Below are 27,974 nucleotides of genomic sequence, written 5' to 3'. Positions count from 1 at the left end.
CATTTAAAGATATTACCGAGTACATGAACAGCAACGTGCTTCACACTTTATGTGATGTGACGCATTTAGAAAGAGTGACTAAGCAAGGGTTATATTTTCAGCATAATTTTACCTATTAAGACTAGAACATTCCCTGATGGAACATTATTTAAAATATTTTTTAATAGAAGACTGCATCAATCACCTAAGTTGTATGTTGCCACTTCTCAGCTATTCCTCCTTACTGCTGCCATTTTAAGCACAACCTATGGAATCAGATGTTTGACAATGTAAACAGGAGCGACAACAGATAGACCTTAGGTGAAGTTACATGGAAAAATTCTCCCTCCGCCCCTTGTGAAATAAGAATCTTTAACAAGAAGAAAGGACAGTGCACCATACTATTGGCATCTGATAAGAGTTTCACTATGAATTTTAAAAAATTAACATGAGCTTTGAGAAACCTAATACATCAGATGTCTGCTTCATCCAACTGTTCTTGATTTTTTAGCTAATAAAACATAGTATGTTTTAATTGGTAGAGGGGGAATTGTGATTTGACAGGAACAAGAAAGGGATGTAAATGTGTGTATGAACATGCAAGCAAGAGAATTTAATCAACTGACTGCCAATGGGAATTTTAAATTACAGTTAATTGAAGTCAAACAGTCCAACTGATTGTGCAACTCAGCCATGTAACTAAAATATTTGCATATATTTAACTAGTTTAACTTGTTTATTCTACACCATCACTCCAAGAACAGAGTAACTTTTTAATGCATTCGAGCCTTTGTAAGCTAGCATTCTGTTTAATTCCGCATACTCCTTTCAGAATAGCTCTATCATAGTTATGAGACAAAGATGATTATATACATGTGAACCACACATAGCTACATACTTGATTTTTAAATACAGTGAACTTTTTCATGTAACTTTAATACCCCTCCCCCCAAATGCTTCTTAGTTGATATTTACCATTTATATAGAGCTCTGATTACTATTGAAATAGGTGCTTTGAAACAACCTGAACACAAATAAATAGAGTGATCAATAAGCAAGTCTTTTCCTTCATCCTCTTTATATCACATCTAGTTTTTAGGAAGTACTTTAAGCCAGGTCTTTCATCCCAAACACATTAGTCATCAGTTGCAACATTAAGTGGAGCCTCATATCCAAACCGAAGGCTCTCATTATGGTAAGCACCACACAAAACATAATAAATGGTAGTACTCATTAAGGAAATTCCTCATGTTTATACATGTATAACTGAAGCAGACAGATCACGTTATTTGCCCAAGCTCACAGGACCTTCATGGCTAGAGCTGGGAACTGAACCCAGGTACCCAGATACCATTCTATTACCTTGCTCACAAAACCATCTTCTCTTTCAAAATAAACCAACCCCACAGTGAGTATACCCATAACATATCTAAGCTTCCAAAGACATAAATAATACTCATCGTCATCATCAATCTTTCAGTTTGATATTTCAGTTTCTGTACTGTATGGCAAATTATAAAAATATAGCTTAACATCATACTTACCATTGGAGATTTATAGTATCTATGCAGTATGTTAATGAAATCTGTAATTGTTAACATTCCTGTAACGAGGGATATGTAAAAAAAAGTTTTTCAGATATATACTTAACATATAGGACTTCCAGCTATTTTCTCCATTTATATTCACAATACGTGATTTAATAAACATTAAATCCATGTAAGTTACTATTTGTATTGGACTAATCAACAGCGGAATTCCAAAACTATGTACATTCATTTTCACATTGATACTTCAGAATAAAACCACACATCTGAATTAATATTCAGAATTATAAACTATGTGCTTCTCCTCTTCTTTCAGTCTGACTCAAAGAAAACCTTGAATCCAGACTGCATCCACCCCGAAAAGCATGGAAAGGAAAGAGAGGGGTTGGAACATCTTTAAAGGCTGGAGATCTATCCTTGCCTTTCATTTTGTTTTCAAATAAGACACATACTCATTATGTACTTGCCAAGTCAGGCAGACTCTCAAACTTAAATGAAGGAACAGAATAAACCATTTTCTTGAATATTGCTTAAAGAACTTAATTCAATCATCTCCATAGTAATCCTCAATGTCTGTATTGAAATGTGGCTTTTTTTTTTAAAAAAAGAGATAGTACATCCATAGTATATACATTTCAACGACTAACACCAAACTATGTAATATAATATTGATGATTAGTTTAGTTACCTGAAAACATTAATCTTTTTTGAGCTTTCAAGTTCTAAATTTGAGATGTAATTGCTCCACTGTTTACTACTCTTACATCTAAACTGAAGAAACTAAGAAATGGGGAAGGAAAAAAATTAATCTGGAAGTCAGCTTTAAATCACTAGAGCTTAGTTACAGACAGAAAATGAAATTAAAAGACACACAGCATTCCTATGATGTACTGCATGAAACTACTGTTCCTCCCCCCTTGAATTTAAAATATTTTAACAAATGCTTTATAAAAAGTATCTACCATTCGTTTCCAAGAATCCTCAATCTACATTCCAGGTCACAAGAAGGACATATAATATTTGTAACTGCCACTATGACCCTGTTTTCTAACTGCAACAGAGATTTAATTTTGGAAGATTATTGACATTACGCCATGGCAATTATTGACATGACTTTTTAAAAAAGCAGTACATAGATCTAATGTTTTTCTCTCAATATGGGACATATCTGTAGCACTCAACATCAGTTCTGGTATTTAAGGATTTCTCAAGTGCACCTTACTGAGAATGTACAGAAAAAGACATGGGCATATTGCATGGATATTAGGATACTGTAATATTATTTTTTTTTTATAGTTCCTATTTTCAAAATTTTTTGTGACTGTTATCTTTCTTTTTTAAATACACAGTGAAATGCACATATTAGAGACCAAGCTTCAGAAGGTCAGGACCTAAAAGAACAATCATGATTCTCAAAACACGGCAACACTATGAAAGTTGGCAACATCTGCCTCCTCACAAGGAGGAAAAAGAAACCCTCTTTGCCCGTATACCTCTAGGATGTTAGACCATGGCTAGGCCCAGACCACCTTCTAAAACAGTAAAGCACCCTGCAAATTCAAGTAATCCTGAACAACGTTAGAACTTCTTACCTACAAAACTCTGTTTTTTACTCTCCCACAGTGGAGCTGCTCTCACACCATTTGCCACCAAGGCAAAAAAGGCTTTCTTCACCTGCAAAAAGAATGAACAACAACTCAACAAATCATTGCTCTGAATTTAGCATACCAGACACCAACAGAAGGGTTTCCCCAGTTACCAGGAAAAAATGCAGTATAAACAGGTAGCTGGTATTCAAAACAGAACAAAACCCACACACGCCAAACAAAAAACTCCAAGCCTTTTACTTCTAAAACAGTTAAAAAGCTTAGGAAAAAAGCTCAGCAACATCAGATGTGGTTTTGTTTTGTTACATGAATGTTCTATGTGAAAGCCTCTGATGAGGAAGTAAGCTGATACAGCTGAAAAGATATGCTTACTAACCTTAAATTTATTCCTGTTTGATAATATCCATAAAAATTATACCCCTCCTCCTCAAATCATGACAGTGAATCAATTATTTATGAACATAATTATAACAAGTGTCCAGTTTATGGATATAGTTTAACATTTGAAGACTGTGCTATATTCTGGTTAATGTTCACTATAGCAACAGCTGTATATATAAAAAAATAAAATATCACCATTTATACAAATTAAAAGGGATCATTTGATTATTTTAAGTAAGACTGCAAGTTAAAAGGACTAGCTAGCCTGTTTAGCTGTTAAAGAAATATAACCAAATCCTTTCATTTTTTAATGAATTAACTCTCCCCAATATGTGAATCAGAGGTTATATGGTTATAGTGTCATTCTCAAAACAAAAAAAAACTTCCCTGTGAGCATTGATCTCTGAAGCACGAAGCAGTCAGGCTGTAGTGCACCTCAAAGTCCTGATCTCTTGATGACATGCTTGAGCATGTTATCATTCCTGTCCTGCCCACACTCCTAAATAGTCTTCACATGGAAAACATGATACAGAAGTGATGGTTCTTGTCCAGGTCTTGTCTTGGCACAAAACTAGGACATCCCTACATCCATGAAATTGCTCCTCAGCCCAAATAACACAGAAGTAGCAATTGCTTAATGACTGCAATCTGAACAGGCCACGATCATACAGTGGTATCTTAACTGTCTATTTTAAATTAAGTGCCAAGGGGCTCCTCCCCACAACGGAGTCAGGAATAAAGGACTTCACAATCAATGGAATCAGCATCCAAAAAAGTAGGTACAGAAAAAAAAAGTCTGCCATTGCTAGCTACAACTTTCTTGGAAAAGTTTGCAAAGCCATCCATGCGATATTTGACAGAACCGCCATTTAGATTCTACTTAGTGTTATAATGTAGCAGTTTAAATTTCTAAAAGTTAGTAAGACTTCTACTCTGCACCAGAACACATCACCCGTGTCTACACTTCAGTGATTTGCAGTGATTGTTTCAAATACCTGGTGTTATACAACAGTACATGAACTCAATCTTTATGATTAGACTTCTGAAAGCAATCCGTATTTCTTGCTACCTCTATACAGCCCAACTGCTTTCTCTCTGACCATGAGAAGCAAATCTACCTTCCTGACCTCAGCAGATGACAGTTCTCAAAGCTGCCTCCTGACTTCACAGGTGCTTCTGTCATATCATCAATGAGCAGGAACACTGATCTGCTTAACAACAACCACCCCTAAATTGCATTAAAATTGAAGCAGCCATATGGGGAAAAAAGTACCCAGGATGACAAATAAGACCGTAAGATACACACCATGTAGCATTTACCTAGAAAATGGTTAAATAGAAAGACCCCAGAAGTATTCAACCAGCTTACTGACACAAGGAGGAGTCAGGTAAAACAAACATTACCAAATCCATACTAACTCATAAGGAAGACTGAAACCACAAAGAAACCCTCCAGGCAGAAAGGTGAAGTGTTCTGACATAACAGCATCACGCTTACAGTTAACGAAGCGAAAGCTAACAGCAGCGAGCTATTTGGGGAACAGATATGAGGAAGAAGTGAGTTCACACAAGCTAACTCCACCTTGGGCAAAGTAAGTTCTAACCATTCTTCATCAAAACATGAGGAAAGTACACTCAAACTGCCTCAAACTGAGAGCCTTCAGCTTTGATCTCTTTCCATAAGAACAGCTATCGCATGAGTTAACTGTCACTGTCAACTTATGTTCCAAGTCTTCCACAATAGTAAGATGTTCAAGCTGTATCAGAGCAATAAGGTAACAGCTAATCTATAAAACCAGGGGGAAAACAGCTTTCTTCCAGATGGTAATCACGCAACAAAACTTCTCAAGCAAGTTTACAAACTCTGTAATTGATAACCTGGAAAAAAAGCATGCCCACAGCAGAAAAGATGTGGAGAGCCAATTATAAGGCTTCAGTCAACTTCCAAATTCTTGCTACTGCTTTCTCAGACACAGCAGCAGCAAAGAACACCACCTAGCACAACGGTAAGATAGGTGAGATGGTAAAATTGAGGTATTATTTTAGATTCAGAAATGATACTTCAAAAGAGACAATTCCAGAGATACACTAGGCAAGAAACTGAGCTTGTAGACAATCCAGAAGGAAAAGGAAGTTTCCTTAAAGGATCAGTTCTTGCCCTGATTCTGTTTGACTTATTTGTAAGTTATCTGTCTCCAAGAATCTCTAGAATCTTCTGTTAGATGCCATCTTGCCTATCTTTAAAAGACAGATTTTGGAAAAACTGAGAGCTGCTGAACAGATACAGCTACTGAGATAGCCCAGACTTAAGTCTTTCACAAAAGACAACAAGTTCAGCTTGGGTATTAGGATATTAAACATTGACATCATAAATCACCAACATTTAGTAAAGAAATACTTAAACTCATCCCTCTGGACTGTCCTCCTAGACCACAGCTTAAGTGACATTCTACTATAAAACTGAAGAAAACAATAGGAAAGTGTTAGACAGTTGCCTTTTAAATAAAATAACAATGCCATCAGTTCTTAATACTTGTCTCTTAACTAAGTAAGGTAATTACAAAGCAAAAAACCAACTTCATTCTTATTTGCTAGAACTGCTTGCAAGCACAAGCATACACTCATCAACTCACACTTTCCTTTAGCTTCTGTGGTTTACCAATTTCAGTTGCCCAAAGTACTGCTTGGTGGCCAGCCAAATGCACTGGGGTGTGGAGCTGGGCTTCCATCCAGCACATTTAGATGTTTCAGTGATGTTCATGCAGAAAATACCCACGAGGACCTTCCTTTCAAATTGTATATAGTTTGTAGCCTTTGAAGATTTCTACCATGTCCCATCTTTGGACCTCCAACAGCGTTTTCAATTCTCAACCCCACCAGCATTGCTCTTTCTCTGATCTTCAGTGTTGGACTGGCCTGACCTTCACAAAACCATTGTTCTTCAGCCAGATCCCATAGATTGTTGCTGTTCGACACCATGTACAAACATTCTTTAACAAAGCTCCCTTGTTCTTATTAACCACCTAACAAACACAATGAACCATCAAGAATGGGATTTAGCTGCCCAAATTTAGAGGTTGTTCTGACATATACGCTGACCTTGCATATTCATCACATCTCTTCATAGGCAACCCTGGGAAACAGTCATTTCTGCGGCGTGATTTGCCAGACTTACAGATTAAGTTGTATCCCACAGATGCCATTTTCTCCCCTCACTGACTATAAGATGTCTAGACATTTACAGTTAGATGAGGAATCCCACTTTACATGACTACTTGTCTTTTCCAACATTCTGCTCCTTAAGTAGAAGAGTCATATTATAGCAAAGGAACACAGCGAGTGAAATCCAACATGTATCATAGATCACCTCAACAATAGGTGCTATTACATTACAGTGAGCAGAACAGGAAGCTTTCTTACTACAGGAGCTCATTACACTGACTGTGAATATGCTGAATAAAAGAACAGACTAATTTAAGTTCGACAGGATTTCTAGAGGTCATCGCTTCTGCAGACCATCCAAATATTTCCACTCTAAGTCTTAAGGAGGACATAGCCTCTTCCAATATAACAGCCATTACCAAGAAAGAGTGAGTTACACCCATACATAGGAAGTCCTGTTTTTCAGGTAGTAGAGTACTTGGAAAACCTTGTCCCTTATAGTTAGTAAGCTCCAAAATGTCTCGATTACCAGGCAGTGACACCAGAAATAGTGGTAGCAGACAGAAAATTTCACCAGACTACAGAAAAAGTTCTTCCTCACTGACAGGAAATACTGAAAGAGACCCTCCTCAAGATGATACACCAGACCAGGAATCTCATGAGCCCTTGTGGAAACACTCTCTCAAGTAAACATCTGTGAATGAGGGAAGCATCTGAAAGGAAAACTGAGGACAAGCTCATTTCCAAAAATTTAGTGCGCGTACACATACACACACAGTTTTATCTTGTTTTACCTAACACTATGTTATGAAAACTGTAACTACATGCATGAGTGACTGGTGGATTTCAAACTTGTCTTCCAGGACTGTCCCATAAGGTAAGGAGAGTTACTGCTGCTGTTGCAATCACTTGTTTCATTTGCCTTGCAAACAGGTTCTTGTCCTTGACAAGACGTTGAGAGAGAAGAGCTGTCACAGTTCCTCATGCTAAAGGGTCAGTGTGGAGCAGAGAACGCTACTGTGCTCAAAGACGCACAACTCAGCACCATTGTCTCAATGGCGAAGTTAACCTGGAAAAGCTGGAAGGTAACAGAAGTAAGAAATATAGTTACAGAACACCTCCAGATCTGCCAGTAATAGCAAGAGGATGATGTGGAAGACTAGCAGTATGGACAGTGTTAAAAGATTTGCCAGAACTTCTATGGCATGGCCACTATCCAAGGGCAAGACCATAAATGTGTACCTCTCTTGCCTCATCTTTCACTGTATAAACCAACACCAGGGCATTAGTTTTACTTGCCTGAAAAGCTCCTAATGTAACCCCAAGAAATGTTTATTTTATCAGATCAGAATAGAAAGAAAGAAGTTCCCAGAAAATCAGTATCAGACCCAGTTGATCCTTGACACTTTTATCATCCCTCGTTCCTGATGGATGGATGCTTAAAGGTGAGCTAGAACATTTATCATCATTTTCTCTGGGTAAGTTGGATTTCTCCAGATAATTCCTAGTCTTGTGTCATGACGATTTTTAAGGGCTACAAAACTTACAGGGAACACATGCCTCAGAAAATTCACACGTGCACCACAGTATCAAAACCAAATCTGTCAGGCAATCACTGAGAAACCATAACCCTTCCTAGCATAACAAAATACAAAGTTTGATATGTAGTTGAAAGAAATTTGCAAGAGGAAGGCATTCAGTCTTAGTAAACTGGATAAGAGCAGCTGAAGTAGCACTATAGGTTAAACTCATATACCCATATGCTCACAAAGCCCTAACTATGAAACAGCAAGGCATGGTGTTGCCTTCTCAATGGGTCCCTGGTAGAGGGGAAAAAGTTTTCTATTTTCAAGGGATAAAGAGCATATATATCTTCATAATACGAGCAAATCTTACAAAGTCACTCTAGAATACAGTCTTTGTTCTCACTGTTAAGAGTAAGAAGGCACAAGAAAAAGCTACCTCGAGACTTCTCTCTTAGAGGCTAAACACTTACATTTCAATAGTTCTTACCAAGTAAGAAGACCAAGAGTAGCACAACCAGGCTTTGTTGTAACAGGAAAACCATCAGGCCTCTGCTGTGACCTTTGTACTGCATAAAAACTGGGCAACCTACACTTCTCTCTCCTGGTTTAAATCTGTTTATGAGCTGACTGACTCTCAAATGCTTTTGATGTGAAAATGTGAGGAATTGGGCATCAGTTTTTAGCCCAACATAAACAGGACTATATTTCTTTAAGTAGCATGGCAAGTTCTCTGGCTGCCCAAATCTCGGCAGATCTGACAGAGGAAAAAAAAAGTCCCAACAAGCCTGATGATCGAGCTGCAATAAGACAGGTTTATAGCATGTCTCCTCTGCTACTCCCTCCCATCACTAGGATTTCAGATAGTGCTGGTACCGTATCACAGCCTGTAAGGCAGGTCTCATACAAGGAGTTCACCAGTGCTTTTGTGCACTTGTTTGACAATGCAACCAGCAAAGAGGCAAAACAAGGTACTAACTACTTGAGTCATAACAACACAGTGTCAAATAGGGTGCAAGCCCATTCTCAGGTCCAGCAAATCATAATTTTTTTTTTTATCTGAAAAATACTCTTCAACAATGACTGGAAGTGCTCACACTGTCTTTTTCTCCTTATTCACTCTCAGCTTCTACTGAAAGTCTTTGGACCCCAGGCAATGCAATATGGTCCACTGGAGAAGGCTAACCACCCAATTTTCAATCTTCATTTGAACAGTGACTTGTGATACAGTATTTAGGAAAACAGAAAGAACACAATACTAAGTTGAAAATATAACTGCCATTGAAAGCTCTTAGGGCAACCCTCCTCTTCCACACAGTCAGCACCATCGCCAAAAGATTTATTTCTATGGCTGAAAATTTTGGTGAACTAAATTGGAATCAAAGACTCCAGCATTCATCCCCAGATGCTGTGATCATCATTTTGATAATACAAAAGCAGTACAAGCTAAATATTTTCCAAAACCACACTTTTGCTTTGAAGCAATTCACACCCAGATAGCAGTGATATTTAAACACCTTCAGCTGAGGAGAAGGTTATTCTTCCCAAATGCAAGATCTGAAGCAAAGAAATTTCAGGGAGGTGGACCAATTTTACAAATAATCTCCACATCAGCTTTCCAAGGGGTCAAAAGGAAACTGAAAAATCCTTCTCCTAACTTGTAATCTAGGGATGACACCTACTATCAGAAAACAGTTAAACTTCTCACAGGAATTACTCTCTTAATTGCTTTGTCTTTGTTTCCCATAAAGTGGCCAACAAAATATTGGGAAGGATATTCAACATTAACTTGCAATTTCTTTTTTTTTTTTTCTTCAAATAAAACTGTAATGTCCAATCAAGACATCTTTTTAAGTTACAGAAAGCCACAGTCCTGTAAAGGAGCTATTTTGAAAAGTTAAAAGTCTCTTTTATAGTATGTATATATAGTTCAGTGTTTTTATAAATTGGCTTGTCTGGAGGGACTAAATCCGTACACAGGATTGCAACCAATCATCTCAGCCTGATGACTGTTGCATTCAAATTTATTTTTCCATTATTTTCTTCTTTGGTCTATGAATTTTGTAGAAGCATTTCCTCCTTAAGGACTATGCCTTTAAAAAAAAGAGGCTACTTAAAGACTTAACAATAAAGACTTTTGCCTAGGGCAAGGGCCAAGCAGGTCTTGAAGAGAAGAATTTCCTCTTTTACCTTATTACACCCTCAAGTAAAGTAGAGAAAAATTGGACAAACCTGTTATTAACTGAGAGGCTACATTTGCTTTAACATCTGAAAAAGTCCAACCAACAAACATCCACAAGTAGCTCATCTAGCTCATGTTGAATTTTGGAAGGCTTACATGGAACCAGATCAAAAAATTCAACCATCTTCTTCATTCACAGGAGATGGAAAGGGAACACTCCTACACTCCTGGTAGATGATGTACTACTAATGGCCATAGAGTGCTTAGTAAAATTTAAGAGCTGATACCCAAGCCAAACCCCAGAAATAATAGATAGTGTCTTATCCTCAAGTTAAAGTATGCAGGCATGTGCTCTAGATTTCTCCCCAGAGAGCAGGTACCGGGTCCACATGCAGAAATCCTCCCCACACCACATCCACATGAAAAGGTCCCAATCCAACTGAAGACAACAAGCCAAGACCTTAACTAATACTCAATGTCAATATGCCCATATTAGAGCCGACAATTAAGGGCTCTCCTTCTCCCTCTAACACCACATATGTGCTGATTTAATCAGGACCTCTTCTAGACAGCCGTTGGTCCATGATTACAGTCAACTCTGTCATTCCATCTCAATAACACTTGCTTTCATCTGCTGTTTGAGGTGAGCCTAAGCATTCTAGTCAAAAAAATAGCACAACTTTGTTTTCTGGGAAAAAAAAATAAAATACAAAAAAAAAAACCAACGAAGAAATCACTTCACACCAGAATTTCTGCTGCTAGATTTTATGCCATAATGAGCTAAGAGTAAGACATTAGGTAAGTAAGCCTCACAGGCAGAGCCACTGGGACCGTCTGTATTGGGACGGGTACAGTAATTCTTTCACAGATTAAGAAAAAGTTGTGGTGGGGCAGGGAAGGCAAGAAAAACGATGCATGACTTCCACCCAGCCAAGCACAAACACCTTACCTACACCCTGTGTAGGCCAAAAAATTTCTGCTTAATTGGTACAATGAACTCATATTATCTTCCTCCAACATCCAGGAATTAATGCTTCCTATTGGTTTTGAGAGCTGCAGGAATTAAGCTCCAATGCTTGTTGTGTACATGCAACAGGAGTGGCTCTGAAAAAAACACCGCAGGAGTCTTCCCATATTAAGCTACTGATTCCAGCCTGATCTCAATGAAGGGAGCTTTTATGTGGCCTGCTCAACTGCCTCAGCCCACATGACAGTTAGAAGCTAAATTACATTATTCTCTTACAGTTCTGTGGGACGGGTAAACAAGGAGGAGTGTTCACACTCCTCAAAAATGCAGACAGTATATTAGTTTAAATTTAGCAACTTTGAAGGGGAAAAGCCTCAATGCCAATTAAGGAGTAGACAGCCAATTCTTTTGTAAAGCTGTGAGAACTCTGTTGCAACAGCAGAGTCTGCTGTGTGTTTCTGGAAGCAAAAGATTCTAGAGCATTCTTCTTGGAAGCCTGGTCTTTCTCATTACCTTGGAGAGAGGCAACACCCCAGTCAAGAATGACCTGGAGGGAACAAGAATAATAAATCCATTTACTGAATAGAGACAGCACAAGGAAGAGAAATACAAGCCCTCTTCCACTCTTCTTATGTGGAATCCATTGCATGCTCTGCAGAAGTTATATTTACTTCCAGCTTGTTAAACCACTAAAGAAGTTTCCAGAAGATTGTTCCAGATATTTTTCGAGCTATGTGGTAGAAAAATAAGTATTTGAGCTCTTGCTAGTGTTTGACAGTTACTCACAAAAGCCTACATTAGTGATAACAACATCTGGTCCATTACCAACTTAGATAACTTCATTAACCAGAAAGGTTAAATAATCTAACCTTCAAGTCACACAATTCTCCCAAGATTTCTTCATGATAGAAAAATCTTTAGGATTCTGAAAGCTTATTTTGATGACTGTTTCCACATAAACATGATCTTTATTAGTTTATGAAGTGCTGGACAAATACTTCAAAAACAGCTTCAAGGTCACGATGAGGAAAAGCTACATATGTTTTAGTATTAAAACATAAATTTATTTTTAACAGGTAAGAATATCATTTAGTCAAAGGTAGGATAGAGCTTTTCACCCCACAAGAGCTTATACAAACTTCACAAGACACGGCCACTATATTTGCTAACACACCATTCTTGCGACTGCAGATTACTGCTTGATATGGAGCAGGGAAGTCTCTGACTTACACTTACCTTTAAAATTCCTCTTGGAGAGTTAATTGCTCTGTGCCACAAAATAAGCTAATCCTTCTCATCTTTACGTAGGCCGGGCAAAGTCAAAACAAATTAATAAATTTGTTTAAAGGCCAGACAAAAATCTGGCCTTAAGAAGGTTATAGAGTTAAGCTTCAGAGACTGCTGTAAGCTAGGTAAGAGCCATATCCTTCAAAAATTCAAATAGAGTTCAGGATGAGGAAATGCATTGGTCTCTAAAGAAAACATCAAAGTCAAATGTATGCAGTAAAAAGGAAAAAAGTGAAATCACATTAGTAGACGATGTTAGTACTACTAAGAAAAGTAATCCAACTGATAGAATGTCAAAAAAGTGCTATATTTTGTTGACATTTTTATTTAATACAGGAATTACGAAAATCCCTATTTTTCTTCAAAGCATTAATACCAGTTTCAAAGGAAAAGATCAGATTGCTGTGTCTATGTACCTGATAAAAAGTTAAAACCAACAGAAAGTAAAGGCAGCCTTATTGCCCCAGATCATTGCCACGTTAAATGCATTAACACTTGTAGACTACTCCAATACTGTGCTGAAGACACAAGCTGGTAACCAGTAAATCTGCATTTAGCTCAGTGTTTTCCTGGAGTCTAATATAAAGATAATCCAGATCCATTTACTGAATAATTAGAATGAAGAACAGCAAGCGAATGCTCATTCACAGAGTAGCCCTTCAGGGGACAACCCTTCTAACCCCCTCAAAGGGGCTGTGAAGTGTTTGTTCTCCTATTGTTTGCATTTTGAGAGATGTGCAAGAGATTAGAAAGACAGTTTATCCATTGTGAGCTGCACACTGTTGCAACTTGCCTAGTTTCCCCACCATCTACAGAGGCAAATTTCCAAACTTCCCAGGACAGCTTATAACATCTAATTGTTTCTTTACTCCCTTCCTGGTCAGATCAGACTTTTAAAAGTTTCTTTAATGCTCATCAAGCAAAGACAGTATCTTCTCTGGGAAAAGCCAAAGGCTGGAGCTCGTCATGAACAAGGAGTATTCGTGGGTCACAGGCAGGGGAAAGGCACAGAACTGAAGCGGAGCTTAATATGATTTTATTAATATTTATGAGGCGCAAATACTTATAGGCTACATCTGTATTAGTAAACTAAAAGGGTGAACAAACACTCCCCTGTCAGTCTAAACCAAGAGACCTGTGCCAGCCAGCACTCTCCCAGACAGTATCTACCACTTCTCAGGGTTCAGTACAGGCTAGGGGCCATGTCAGGTAGGCAGATTACATGCAGATACTCTGGTCTGGGGGAAATATAAGCTAAGCTATACTAAGGCAAACTGAGCTGTGCCAGTTGGCCTCAGGCAGGTAAACAGACCTTGGCTCCAAACATTTTATTTATTTAGTATAGATGTTGCTCAAGTCTGTGCCAAGTGACACATTCTCCAGCTGAGGCACAGCACAGTTCTCCCTTACCCTATGATCCGATGCCTAATGGAAGCGCATGAGATACCCCACTGCTTTCACAATAGCCCAACGTAGATGCCAGTTGCACAGGTGTATTCTCGATACACAAGACCAGACTAGAGTACTAGCACTAGAAGCAGCAAGACATTTGGTAGCTGCTGGAACTGAGAGGCCCCATGCCTTATGACTGACAAATAAGCAGGACTGAAGAGCGTGTCGGCCCATTCCTGCTCTTTACTAGTTCCTGTTGCTGCTATTTAAGGCTTTCTTTCTGTTTCCAGTGTAATGACACCTTACCATCTCCTGTCTTGTTCAGGGTTAAAACAAGATTCCTTACAAAGCTTTACACTAGATCCCTCAAATACATTGAGACTAAACGTTTACTTTTATGAATAGATGTTGCTTCAGCGGTGTGAATTGTGCCACATTGTAACAGTTAACATCTCCAGTTTTCCCACAGCTAAGAACAGTTTTAAATACTTTCCGCAGTGTCTCATGAATAATTTTCCAGGGTAGCAACACGTGCTGTGTGCTGTGATGGCTGACCAGTAGAGGGAGATGGAATACTGCAGTCAAATAAAAATCTGACAGTCTTTCAAAGGATGCCATTAGATTAGAACATAACAGAGCTCCATTTTTTCTTCCTCTTCCATTGAGTGTTACTAGTTTACACTAACAGAGGCAAAAAGTGAGTCCTTGTCATATGCTAGAGTCTGAATGAATAACTACAGACTGCCCTTCTACCACCACTGCTTTCAAATACCTGGAGAAGCAGACTGAGAATGTGACTTTGTGATCGCAGACCAAGGCATGCCTTGCTCTTCTCCAGTTGTAGTCCATGACCATCATTAGGGATCCCAAATGAGACGGGATTTTAGTGATGCATTGGTGAAAGTTTTTCCATTACCAACAAGTTACCTGTTTTCCTTTATGGTGCAAATCCACAAGGTTCATTCACTCACACTCTGCTTCTCCAAGTACTACCTCACACTGGCTCACCAACTGGAGGTGAAACTAACTTCTTTACGTTAATGGCTAGAGCTGTGTTGAGAATGCTATGAAAGCTGGTAGCTGGCATGATTTTATGTAACTCATCAAGAAATCTGAGGAATCCAAGAGGTGATCGGCCTCAATGGTCCCAAGATTAACTGGCTCATGGAATAAAGAAAATTCATCTTTCTGACTGCAACAGTGACACAAGCTCAAGCCTTTGACCCAGGTGACCACTGACAGCTTTGAACTCAACAGGGTTGTGCCAACAAGCTGCAGGTACCAACTCCCAACAGATTATCTCCTAGTGCGAGAATAAATACCCTCTGGAATCAAAAGAAAGCTAATAGTCTTTGAGAAGAGCTGAAAATGTCCGTTAATACTACCATCCCAAATTTAACCTTTCAGGTCAAAGGAGTCTGAATTCTTAGTCCAGAGTTGACAGTCATTCTCTCTCTTGGGCAGAAAGGAAAAGCTGCAGAACTTTTCCCTCTGAGACAGTGAAAAAGTCACAACAATCAACCTCCCAAAGAAACAAGCTTTGGAGACAGAGAAAGAAATTTCTGAAAAGGAATGTGGCAAAACAGAGTAAGGTGGAGTATTCATTAGTATTATATCTAAATGTAACAGATACTCTTCATTAGAGCTTACAGTGCTTGCATAATCAGAGTCCGTGTGACTGGTGAAATGTAAGAGCAGATGCAGTTGAAAGACTATATCAAAACAGTCAAGTGGAATATACAAAGAAAATCAACAACGTGAACACTTAAACTCTGTAGGGCTGATGTCTGTGTGCTTGAAAGCTCTTCCTCTAAGACTCGAGGCTACCTTTTTCCATCTCTAATCACAACTCAGGTGTCTTTTCACTACAAAATCCAACGTCCAGTAAAGCATGTGGAAAATAAAAGTGATTGCTCCATTGACACCAAGGTGCTTAAGGATGAAAAGTCTGGCTTTCTGGGTACGGGTAAAGGAGGAAATAATCTGACATGAGACACTGGTGACTGTTAGGTTCAGCGTTGCCTTCTCAGCTACCAGACCAATTAGCAGCAGGAGGTTCTTTGGCACATGGGCAGAGTCTTAACCACAGCCCTCCTCAAGCTTTAACATAATACTAGTACTGGGTAGGATACTTACCTTTGAGGACTCAGCCAAGGTATCAGATGCAACACATTGAAGCAACACATCTCAGTGTGCTCAGAGTCTAAATAGAGTCAAGAGATGAAGGAAACTCCCTCACTAGCGAGATGCCTGGATAATCAAAAGAGTTCAGTGCTGAAGTTACAAAGCAGCTTTTTTTTGTACTGACCAGTAACTGAAGCTCCAGTGCTTTTAGCCGTGCTGCAGAACTCAAGAAGGACGCTGTCAGTAATGTACAAATAGACTAATATGTGTGTAATGCTCTTGATCCACCCTGACACCTTGCCTGCTGTGCAATGTAAGCTTTCCATCTTTCAGACTATAGCACTCAAACTTGCAATATATATGATTATCTGATATGCAAGTGTGAACATTTTGGGACTAAGTATCTACCACATGGCTGCCTCTGTGGAAAGCTGAAATTTAACTGAGCAGCACATTCCAGATCAAAACTACTTAATGGGCTTAGTTAAGCCAGAAATGGAGCATCTTTAAAAGAAAAAAAACACACTGAAACAAACAAAAACCAAAGCAAGCTAAAACCCATCAATTGCAAAATCCAGGAAACAAAAGAAAGCCACAGCTTTCTACCACACTGCAGAACAGATTACTCTTTCTATAGCAGGCAGCTAATGCTGTCTTTTGGCAAACAAACTCTTCAGACAGAGCCAAGAGTCTAGCACATGATTTACTGATTAAAAGTAAAATGAGAAACTGAAAACAAAAATTTTCTGCAGAATGTAATAATTTGCATAATTAAGCCATCCATTTTAGTCCTAAATTGTGTTACCAATATAGCAGGAACAGGCTCAAAACACCTGGATACTCTAACTATTGCACAGGGATCTTTACATAAAATGTCTTTATGTAAATTCCGATAACCATGAAGAAGCCAATATAAATTTGGGCTCGTCTGAAAGTTTTTAGATAGTGATTCCAACTGCAAAACAAATTATATCCTCTTTTTCAGTTCTGCTAGGATGTCTTCCTCTAGCTCCTTCTCTACTATAACATGAAAAATACAGTTGAAACAATACAAGTTTGAGGGAGAACCTCTCTTCAAGAGATCAAAATTCATTTAACACTCAGGAAACACTCATTCAAAAAAAAAAATGAACTGCAAGCAAAGACAGATTGAAAGGAGAATACTCACTTGTAGCGTAGTGTCGAAAACAACAAGCTTAGAGCTTGTTGGAACAATGTCATAACACTTGTGTGACCTCATGAATCGCACATAAATGTCACTTTCCGATTCTTCAAGTGCTGTAAGTAAAAACATTATGTTGTTTTATTTAAGTAACATTAAAAAAAAGTAAAGAACATGTCAAATCAACTGAACACCATTACAGGCCAACCCTAAAGCAAAACTCAAATTCACACTTTCAGATCTAGACAGAGAGTCATAGTTTTGCACTCTGCATTTCAGACTCATCTTTCCTTTCAAATTAACCAGAACAAAGACAAAATGCATTGTTCTTCCTTGATGAGAAAGGACTTCCACACTGAAGAGTTATATTTAAAGAAATCTTGTTTTTCTAACAGCAAACTATTGGAATATGCATCTGAATTCTAGTTATGTACAGAGGAAGCCAGTTTGAAACTTAAGTAGTGTCAGGGTTGACTAACTCAAGCTCCTTAAATTAATATTTCTCCAATTTCATCTCTGTCCAGTCCACTTTTCACACACAGTAATTTTGTATTTTCTAAATAGGCAGCAGGCAAGTTACGTAATCAGTTCCATGCTCTTCAGGTTACTTCACATACAGCATCCAAATCCAACACTTTATTTATAAAAAACAGGATCCACTTGGCTGGAATAGTTTTTGCGTGGCACGTCTGTAGCAAGGACATGCAATCCGGTCCATATTAAATTAAATTTACTTTGCATTTATCAGAGTTTAGATGCATATGCATACAATCTTCAGATCTGCTCAAGTACGGGTTTTGGGGTTTTTTTTAAAGCAGTTTGGCCCTCCATTCTTTACGGCGGGTACCTAGAACTTGGTCAAGGTTAACCCCTCCATCAGAAATGCACCCTTTAGACCCTGTAATAATGCACAGAAACTTGATACGTTAAATTTTTGAAGAGTGGAGAAAAAAGAAAACAAACAAATAAACCTTGAAAAACTGACTGATCAATGAAGAAATTCAAATGAGGAAGCAAAAAACCCTCAAAATCCTTGTTTGCCAGATTTGCTCAAAATCAGTCATCTAGTACTGGACAAATTATTTGTTACTTCCATAGAGTGGCTCAGCACAGCTTCTTTAGTCCAACTCTACAGAATCAAAGCTGGACTTTCCCTGCAAGTGGCTACTCTAGGATACTGGCAGCCTCTTCTAGGCATTAAGCAAGTCCTACATCTCCAACTCTCATTACTCTTTAAAAAAAAAACAACCACCTTTTCCCCACTGAAACACAAGCAACGTGAAATAGAAGTTCCATAGGAATACAGAAGAGAGAGTCCAACTGGGAGGAAGAAGATGAAAAAAAAAAAAAAAAGTTGTTGGATTTATGTTCATATGAAGGTCAGGATAACAGGAGCTAGGAAAAAACCAGTAAGAGATTAGGAAACCATGTGAGCAAACTGACAGGGAAAGGACTAGGCAGACAGGCTTGGACAATGCTGGTGGGAAGCAACCTTTATGAGATGATGCCAAAGAGGAACTGGTACTGACTCATCAAGGGCATGTATAGAAGAGGTTAAAAAGGGTAGTTTGGGACAGAGAAACCTTTATATAACTCCCTAATATACTAACATCTTATCACCCTCTAACTTCTGCAATATCATAAACAGCTACTATCTGTATGAAATTAATTCAATAACCCTGTGATAGAATGAGTTGTTGGCGTTCTTTTGTTGGTTTTTTTGGTTTTGTTTTACTTTGCTTTTTAAATACACAAGCTAGAAGCACAGAGGGAACGAGACACTAAGCATTAACAACAATATTATAAGAACATTTAGATGACATACCAAGAACTCTGGTCTTTAGGAAGTCATGGTTGCTTCTACAACCATAAATGGAGTCCCTCCATGCAGTATCAAAGTCCTGCTTTATGAATTACCAACTAAACATGCAAAACACAAGCAGCACTGATCTAATTTAGGTCCTATGTGACTTTATGTGTGTGTTGGAAAGGGTATTTAAGATCTTCTAACACCTTCAACTACTTAGGATTACTAAACAGATGCCATAGCCTAATTCTTTGTACAGGTATTGTATGTGCATTACACATATACAGCTGCTCAAGGGACAAAAGGTCTCTCATGTTGAGGCCTTAGCACATGTCAGGGGTGCACTCACACCCATCTCTCCTGCACAGCTCAAGTGGACAGGGCTGTCTTCTTTACAGTTCCCCTCACCTTCCAGAGGACAAACTTACTGCTTTTGGTTGCATCCAGCCACCACTGTGCTGCAAATACAAATAATCAAATATAAACATCCTAATCTCCATGAGGATATTTCTACTTTATTACCTATTTATTTTCTAGTTCCAGTTTTATTTGTTTTTCCAATACATGCTCATCCTTTCTGGCTACTATAAGCTTCTGAAGTCTTATTCAGTACCTGCAAAGCAGTGCTCCCTTCAGATGGACAAGAACAGATGCCTCTGACTTAAAACCTCCCTCAGTCTCTGCACGTCATCTCTGACCTCCATAGGAGGTTATCCACCCAACATGCAGGAGCTATGAATACACTAGCCATTCTTTCACCATAAAGTCAGTAACACACTCAGATGTTGATATCACAATGGTATACTACATCAACAAGAGGTGACTTAACATCTCTGCTCCTGCTTGAGGAAGTGACTGAGGTATCCAAAATGAGATTTGCATAAGAGGTCTTATTTGCAGAAGCCCTAGTTACACCAGTTTAATGCTTAAGATGTCCTAAACTGTGTCACACTGATGGGCCACAGGGGAGAAGGACTACATGTTACAGCCCAAGTCCTTAGATCAGGGACTTCCTAAGTGAGTTCTCCTCCTCCTCAGAAACTGAACTGTAGTCACGACAGAACTAAATGCTGCCTGTCCTTGACATTCCTGTCAATTGTATTCCTTCTCCCTTGGTCAGATGCCTGATGTGTGCCTTTCCCACAGTGCTTCTGCAACAACTCTTGCAAGGAGTGGGAAGATAGAATGGCACTAGACAATTACGATTGTCCTGGCATGGCAAAGGCAGTTGCAGATAAGCCTTGTGGAATACATTTGCTGGACCTTATCTTAGGTCTAGACCAAGACTTAGGATAGTGCCTCCAGCCAAACCTCAGGTTTCTACAGCTCATGATCTGGAAGATAGTTGGCTCACAAACAGAGCAGATTCTCAGCAGGAGGCACCTTAATCTACAGCAGGATCAGAGGAGGAGAAGTGTCCACTAATAAGTAGTTGAATGTGTCTTTCCATATGGGTGTTCACTTATGAAAGTTTATTTCTTGAAGATTCATCTGACAGTTATTTTGCAAGTGGACATTCTCCACGTGCACCTCTTCTCCCCAAGTCATAGGTGAAGGCAAAAAAATCCAAATCCCCAGTACTGTTTTCTGCATTTTTAATGGAGCACAAACAAAAGTCACCTAAAAGATTAAAATATTTTTTGACAATTTAACACCTGAAGTTGAGAGCATTGTCATACAGTCTTTTACAGAGTAAAGTCTCTCTCTGCATCAGCACTTTCTGTATTCCTACAGATAGAGATCCTTTAGAGTGGAAGATCATGAAGATTTGTATTTCTGCCACTCCACTCTCAATCTTATGCATTTAAGACCAAATGATTTTTATTCCTTTCCTTTCACCCTCCACTGTAACATTATACATGCTTTAACTTTTTATTTCAGGCAGTAAACATTTACAAAAACATCATAACTTTTTTTTTTTAACAGATTAACTATTCAGCGATACTGACTCAGAGATTGCAGTGGGACTTGGCGCTAAGTGTAATTGTCTATTCAGAGAGCTCTAAGGTAGAACTATCATCTGAATGCTCTTCATAAGTGAAGGGGAAACTTCCAGTGCACTACTGAAGCCATTCTTCAGAGATCTACTGAACAGGTACCTTCAGTTCCACCTTTGCCACCACACAGGGTGCTTTTCCACTGTAGCTTTCCCTTCAGAATTTCAAGGCCTCCAAAAGAAGAAAAAGAAGGGGAGGTGGAGAGGGGGGAGGAAGGAAAGAAGTGCCTGCAGATGGAGAACAGGAACATGCAGTGACACATACGGTCTACACATATTGAAAAGCTTCCAAATACTGCGACGTAAAAGCCTACAGAAAGTTCCTCAGAAGTATTTAATGCAAACCACAGGCTTTATTTCTGTGCTATACTCATACTGGGCTGGCTCAACAACAAGACCATACATGCTTCCTAATTTCAACAATACAAAATCATAATCTTTCCTATTATATTTCATATTATAGCTGTATTATGCTCCTTGTACTTCCGCACTAGTATTCAGTCACATTTCAAGTTTTGTAGGTGGTTCCAGGAGTGTTTGAAAGGAAGGCAGAGTTCCACAGAGACTGTTTTCTCTCACCTGTTTTGAAGAGTTAATTCCACCATAGACCACAATCACGCTGCTGCAGCTCTCTATAGCACCCTTGCTCCTTATGGTTAGATTGCGAGCTGAGGGCTCTAGCAATGCTCAAACACTTGAGGAATACAAAGAACCCCTCTTATGGGCCCAAACAACTGTTTGTATAGCTGACATATTGCTAAGTTTGCCATGAAAGTAACTGCCAAATTTTAAAAGCCCTTTAAAAAGCAGGGGGGAAAATAGCTGATAACAGCATGTAAAAAATACACTCAGCTAACTGCCTAGCTAGGTGAACAACTTAGAGGAATACAGAAACCACATACACACACAATAATTCCATGCCCCACCCTCCCTATTTTTAATCGGAATTAGTCTGGGAAACTGTAATTTTAAAAACTTGGAGTTTTCTTACAGCAGTCGGAGCTCCCTGCACTCCCAGCACCCAACACTAGATTCTTCAGCTTGGATACTATTAGCATAACTATCTCCCCTCAGCCAGCTCAGATGGTGGATAAAAGGAATTGGAGAAGGGAATACAAATGTATTTTTGTGATATTCGCATGTGTACTAAATAACCTAGTTACTGGAAAAAACATTTTCTTTTCAGTTACTGCACACATACATATCTGTACTTTAGGTTACTCCAAGTCATGCTCCTATTTTAAAGTCAAGTAATATGCTGAATATCACATTTCAGATGCTAGAGAATTAAAATGTTAAAATTAAAAAAGATGGTTTTCATCCCAATGTTTGCTACAGAACTGATCCAACAGCAATACATTAGGTGAAGTTTATTGCTATAATTATACTGACAAGCTTTACTAAAAGAGGTGTTATACCAACAAAGGCAGTCTATACTATTCTCTCATTTCACTTAATCAAGTAAAATAATTAAGTCTTTTGTTAACACAGAAATAAAAAGCCCCCCACAACTTAGACAAATACACAGGATCACAGTGAAAACAGGAATTGGAAAGTTGTTCACATACATCTGGCTTAAGCTGCAGTTTAAAAGAGAAATTTTTCACATCCCTAGCCAACACTCCTTTGTCAGCAAATACAGAATAACTCTACCTTTCCAAAGGCCAGGTCTAAAGCTGTGGCTCCACAGCAGCATAAGCAGCAGCACTGCATAGTAGCAGCAACCACTGATCCCTTTGCTGGCTGTGTGGTTCCATTCCCTCCCTCTCACTACATCTGGATTTATACAGAACTGTTGCACAAGTTGGCTGGAAAAGCTGAATTTGTCACAAGTTATCTGCTTCCTGATAGTACCAGTTTTAGGTCTATTCAGCTCCCATATCTAGCCATGTGGCGAGCAGATTATTCCTGCCCTTCCCTTACACTAGAAGCTATACAGTACAAGGACATTATCCTTGCTGTGGCAGCTAGCCATTAGATCAGCTTAGCTACGCCAAATGGTGCCAGAAGACACAAGGGTGACTAATTACTTAAATAAGCCAGTGCAAGTTACCTTCTCTCCCTACTGTTACAGATAACCCTTGGCAGAGTATACAATAGGTAAGAGACGCCATTAACCCTGTAAATTGTTCTTCTGCCTGCATTTTTATCCGAAAGTTGTCACCAAAACTGGCTATAAAGTTTCTGTCCGCCCCCAGTCTGAACTTACTGAATGAGTTTCTTAATAACCTTTCCCACAACTTTCACAAAGCAGATGGTAGTACTTCTAGTGTAAATCATTAATACAACACCTCTAATAGGTCTAAAAAACTCCCACCCAGCACAGATATAGCTAATCCACTTCAAAAACAACAGTGACACTTTATAGTGAGAACCACAGACCTCTACAAGCTCACCAACAGCCCCCAAAACATGATTTTTAAGGGACATGGAGGCATCTGAATGAAAAAGTCAGGTTTCGAGAACAACATTCCAGGAATCAAATGTTCAGGTAGGTCTTTATCAGCATTCCTTAGCTAAGGGACAGCCAGGAACAAATTCTGAAAAGAAATCCAGCACTACGCTGTGTACAGTGTGTTGATGTGATCATGAGCAACAGCTTTATTTCAACCTACCTTCTATAAGAGAAGTATGACTAATTTGTTAGATTTTTAGATAGGTTTGAATGACACACAGGCAAATTAAAATGTACACGGTATATCCTGTAAAAAGCATGAAAACTGAGGGACTGGAAGAAAAGAACCAGAAACTGCAATTTTGTCACAGAATAATGCAGTTAAGAGGGCATGATTTTTCAGTCTACTGAGCTGTCTGCTGAAGAGCCAAGAACACTGAAAACAGTGGACCAGAAACAAGACACCAGTGGACCAGAAATAAGACACCAGAAGCTGAATCAATGTAAGGTATTCTTCTCCTTGGTAGGAGAAGAATACTAACGTAGCTTAAGAAGGCAAACAGGAAAAAAAGAAGTGATGTACTGTATCATTTGGCTCCTGTTTATGCAAGAGGAAGCTTTTCTCAGCAAAAGAAACACCCCACCAAAATAACCACCCATGTAATTAGTCACAGGATAAGACTGAGTGGTAAAAAAAGATGGAAAAGGTGGGAAGAGACGGTTACAAGGATGCGTACTCTAAGTGGCAGGAGATAAATCATCATTAAGTTTTTAGAATGTGCTCTGCACAACTTTATTGCAAAGATGGCAACCCAGACAAGCAAAGGACTACTTCTAAATTTAGAGGGGGAAAGAAAAAAAAAAAAAAAAACCAAACAGGTTTGAAGTCTAATGCATAGGAATTAAGATGACAACAGTGACAGGAGTTGCCTGTTCCATCACAAGCCACAAGGATTTCAAATGCAAGGAACCCAAAAAAAGAGGATGTAGTGACAGAGACAAGATTTTTTTCTATTTCTGAAAGCTGCAAAGAGCTTTAAAATATCTTGGCAGACCACACATTAAAGTTACACAGCAGCATTATTCATTCAGCCACAGGCTATAGATATGGATGTTGCAGACTGAACATTTCCCACCCCATCTAAAGGAATGCATGAGCTGGCAGCTAAAGAAAGATCCTAGTAAGTTTACGGATGTAAGATACTCTGATACAAAGAAGTGATAGGAAGTGTATCTAGAGATCAGTATCAGAAGCTTCTTCAGTGATCCAAGATTAATTCAATTACATATTACAGCATGAATACATGATGTGAAAGGAAGAACAGAATTTTAAGAAGCGTGAGCGCACTGGGACAACATTAGAGTAAGTAAGCTCTACCCTGCTAACTGTAATTCATCCTACAAATAGGAAGAGGGTCTAGAGGTACACAAGATAAGAGGGAAGAATAGGTATGTTAACGGGTAAATAAAAGTGAATAGAGAAGTAAGTGCACATTGTCGTGTTGCCTCAGTCTTTGGAAAAAGCTTAATAATTTCTAATAATAGTGACAAGCTAAAAGAAACCATAACACTTCTTAAAACATTTAAGTTTACAAATTATATTTGTAATCACTTAACATACTTTTGAACATAACATTCAGGTTTGCTTGCATCTACATCTTTTTTGCACACGTCTTAGTACGTCTCTTGAATTCTAGAGTATGTGCAACTGTTCAGTCACTTTATATCATGAAGTTAATGGAGATGTTTTCTCCCCTTGTCACAAGGAGTTGCTTGATACAGAGACAGGAGGTTATGACATGTGTAAACAGGAGTCACTGTAGTTAAAAACAACCACTCCTGAACTCCGCAAGTTCATGAAGATACAATCTCAGTCAAAAAGCGAGTCAAACAAATCCAAAACCAGTCAGAACTCTTAGGTATGTATTGAAGCAAGCTATTAAAACTAGTGTATTTGTAAGCACCTACAAAAGAAGCTCATCAAAAGCAAAGCAGAAAGCCAGTATGGTTGTGTCAAGAACAGTTCAGTCTAATCAGTTTTTACTCAGGATAAAATGATCAACGGGATGAAAAGAGGGTGGACACAAAATAAAATTAAAAAAAAAAATTAAAAATCGCAGTACGCTTGAGACACTGATTTCAAAGCAAGCTTGGATACTACGACATGTGGAAAAGATACAGTAGAATCACAAAGTAACTGCGTATGAAGCAACCCCAGTTGCAGCAAAACTAGTAAGATGTCTTTTTTTTTCCAGTGGGTTTACAAAATGGGATGACGACTGTGTTTTTAAGAAGATAGGAGCTCCAGTTTAAACTCTTGCCAAAGTTGGAACATTTGCAAGGTCCATCTTAGGTGAATCAGCCAGTGCAGAATGGTATGCAAGTTCATGCTGCAGTTTTTCTGTACAGGTGAGCTTTTAAGGACGACACTCTCTTCCCACTTCCATAGAAGTGAGGAACCAAGGTTTGGTTTGAAACCTTCATTTCTGAGAAGTTAAGCTGAAACTGATCACCATGTCCAAGAACTACTGAAGGAACATGGAAAGGAAAAGAGGTTTCAGTGACAAAAGACATCCTGACCACATGTCTTTAGTTTTCTACAAGTTACTCTGGAAGAGTTTTTACCAGTAGCTTGATATTTCACAGGGAAACATTGCAAGAGAGTCTCAGAGGATCGGGGCTTCATTTTATTCAACATTCTCCTTGGTGATCTTCAAACCAGATATAGAACATGTTTCAAAGAGTTTGCAGTAAGAGTCAGAAATGGTTGCAAGACTTTAAACCTCACCATATCTTCAAACTGAATTCATAAGTGGTTTGAAGTCAATGTGATCTTTCAGAGAATACCAGAATCGGAAAGGAACACTCAAATGGATGAGTGTATGCAACGGGAGTGAGTAAATAACACTATCACTGAGAAAGAACTACCCTGTTATTCATTTGATTTGCTATAGTAGAAGTAGGGAAGAAAAGACATAGCTTGCTTAAACAAAATAACAATCAAACAAAAACTGACCCCAGCTGTTACAGAGTTATTAAAACATTCCCAAAGCTGGTTAGACAGAACAAAGCAATGTTATGACACTGTGCAGTCTCCTTCCTTAAAGGTCCTTAACATGGAATGAGAATGCATAAGCACATCCTGCTTTAGCAAAGAACAAAAAAGGCTATTAGTTCCTGAGAACACTTCAAAAGATCCACTTTTCTGGCTTTGAGGCTTAAATATCTCCACTTCTTCAAACTTCAGTAGTAACTAAGGCTTGTAAAAGAAAACTAATACAAATAGCTACCTGAAACAATGAAAGATTCAGATTGTGTTTTCAATCTTCCTTGTATTTATAGCACACTTCAAAATCCTGCACTGAATTTTGTTTCTCATTTTTTGGGTAAGTCCTGGTAAATGGGCTGAGAAGTTAACATGCCTGTTTTACTGTAGCTCTCCACTGGCAGTGCGGATAGGCAAATGATCACGTGAGATCTGAGGCAGACAAAAAAGTGATGAGCAGCTTAAGAGACTTCACATTCCAGAACTAATCATAGTAACTCTGAAGTTTCTTGTCCAGGCAGGCAGATAAACTTATTTGTTTACAAGAGCTGCCTTGTTTAGGGACTAACTGGTAATCAGTATCAGAAATCCAACTGAATACTTGTGAAACAGCCCAATATCACTTAAATCAACTTTCATCAAAGTTAAAAGATTTTTACTTTGAGGAAAGCTACGTCACCGCGGTTTTGTGAATAAAGGTAGCAACTTCAGCCTGCAACCCAATAATGCTTCTAAGATTTTCACCACAATAAAGCATAAGTTGACCTGAAGAATTTTCTAAAACATGTTCAAGATCTTCCCTTGACAACAAGCACTATGATTTCTCCCTAAGCATCCCCAAGCAAAGATCTAATTTAAGATGTCGCCTGTCTGGAATGCAGACATGCTCTTCAAGATTGCGAGACACAGGCCACAAAACACAAGAAACTAAAAATGGTATTAAGTCTCTGAATATTAATATCAGGAACCATACACTGGAGAGCTGAATTCAAGGAAGGTTTAATTTACGTGATTAATAAAAGAATAAACCAGCCTGTATCCTGAGTATCTATACTGGAATATTGGTAAACAATTTGAACTTTTGCTATTTCTTTAAAGCAAGCATAAGTCCTCCTACATACACAGTTTGCACAGACTTCAGAAAAAAGATAGCCATTTAAGTGTTTTAGGAATTAGTTTAAGATCAAACCTAAACAAGCAGCTTAACCGAAGTATTATTCGCAAGACAAGCATTTTCAAAATGACTACAGAATATCTTCACAAGCCACAGTCGTATCCTTACTGAACAGAGCAAGTATCTAATCTTTAGGAGATCTTCCACTGAAGGCTAACAATCTAAACTCAAAGTATCGTTTACATAATGCTTTAAGGAAGAAATAAACATTTAGGCTTAAGTCTTAAGGACTTTGGACTATAT

At 38.5% G+C, this 27,974-nt stretch overlaps 1 protein-coding gene across 9 annotated transcripts in view; it reads right to left on the bottom strand.

Moving 5' to 3' along the window:
• Nucleotides 1-27,974, bottom strand: part of PRKAG2 (protein kinase AMP-activated non-catalytic subunit gamma 2) — a 223,771-nt gene that overhangs the window by 14,559 nt on the left and 181,238 nt on the right. For all 9 annotated transcript variants that reach the window (XM_075746692.1, XM_075746691.1, XM_075746694.1 and 6 more), the window contains 3 exons: nt 17,320-17,429; nt 3,119-3,200; nt 1,524-1,582 (listed from right to left, as the gene is read on the bottom strand). In XM_075746692.1, the coding sequence (XP_075602807.1) occupies nt 1,524-1,582; nt 3,119-3,200; nt 17,320-17,429 (251 nt within the window). The remainder of the gene's footprint in view (nt 1-1,523; nt 1,583-3,118; nt 3,201-17,319; nt 17,430-27,974) is intronic.

Source organism: Balearica regulorum, chromosome 2 (genome assembly GCF_011004875.1).
Source record: "Balearica regulorum gibbericeps isolate bBalReg1 chromosome 2, bBalReg1.pri, whole genome shotgun sequence".
NCBI lineage: Eukaryota > Metazoa > Chordata > Aves > Gruiformes > Gruidae > Balearica > Balearica regulorum.
Note: the sequence above shows the minus strand (reverse complement) of the source record. Positions and strands in the feature narration are given on the sequence as shown.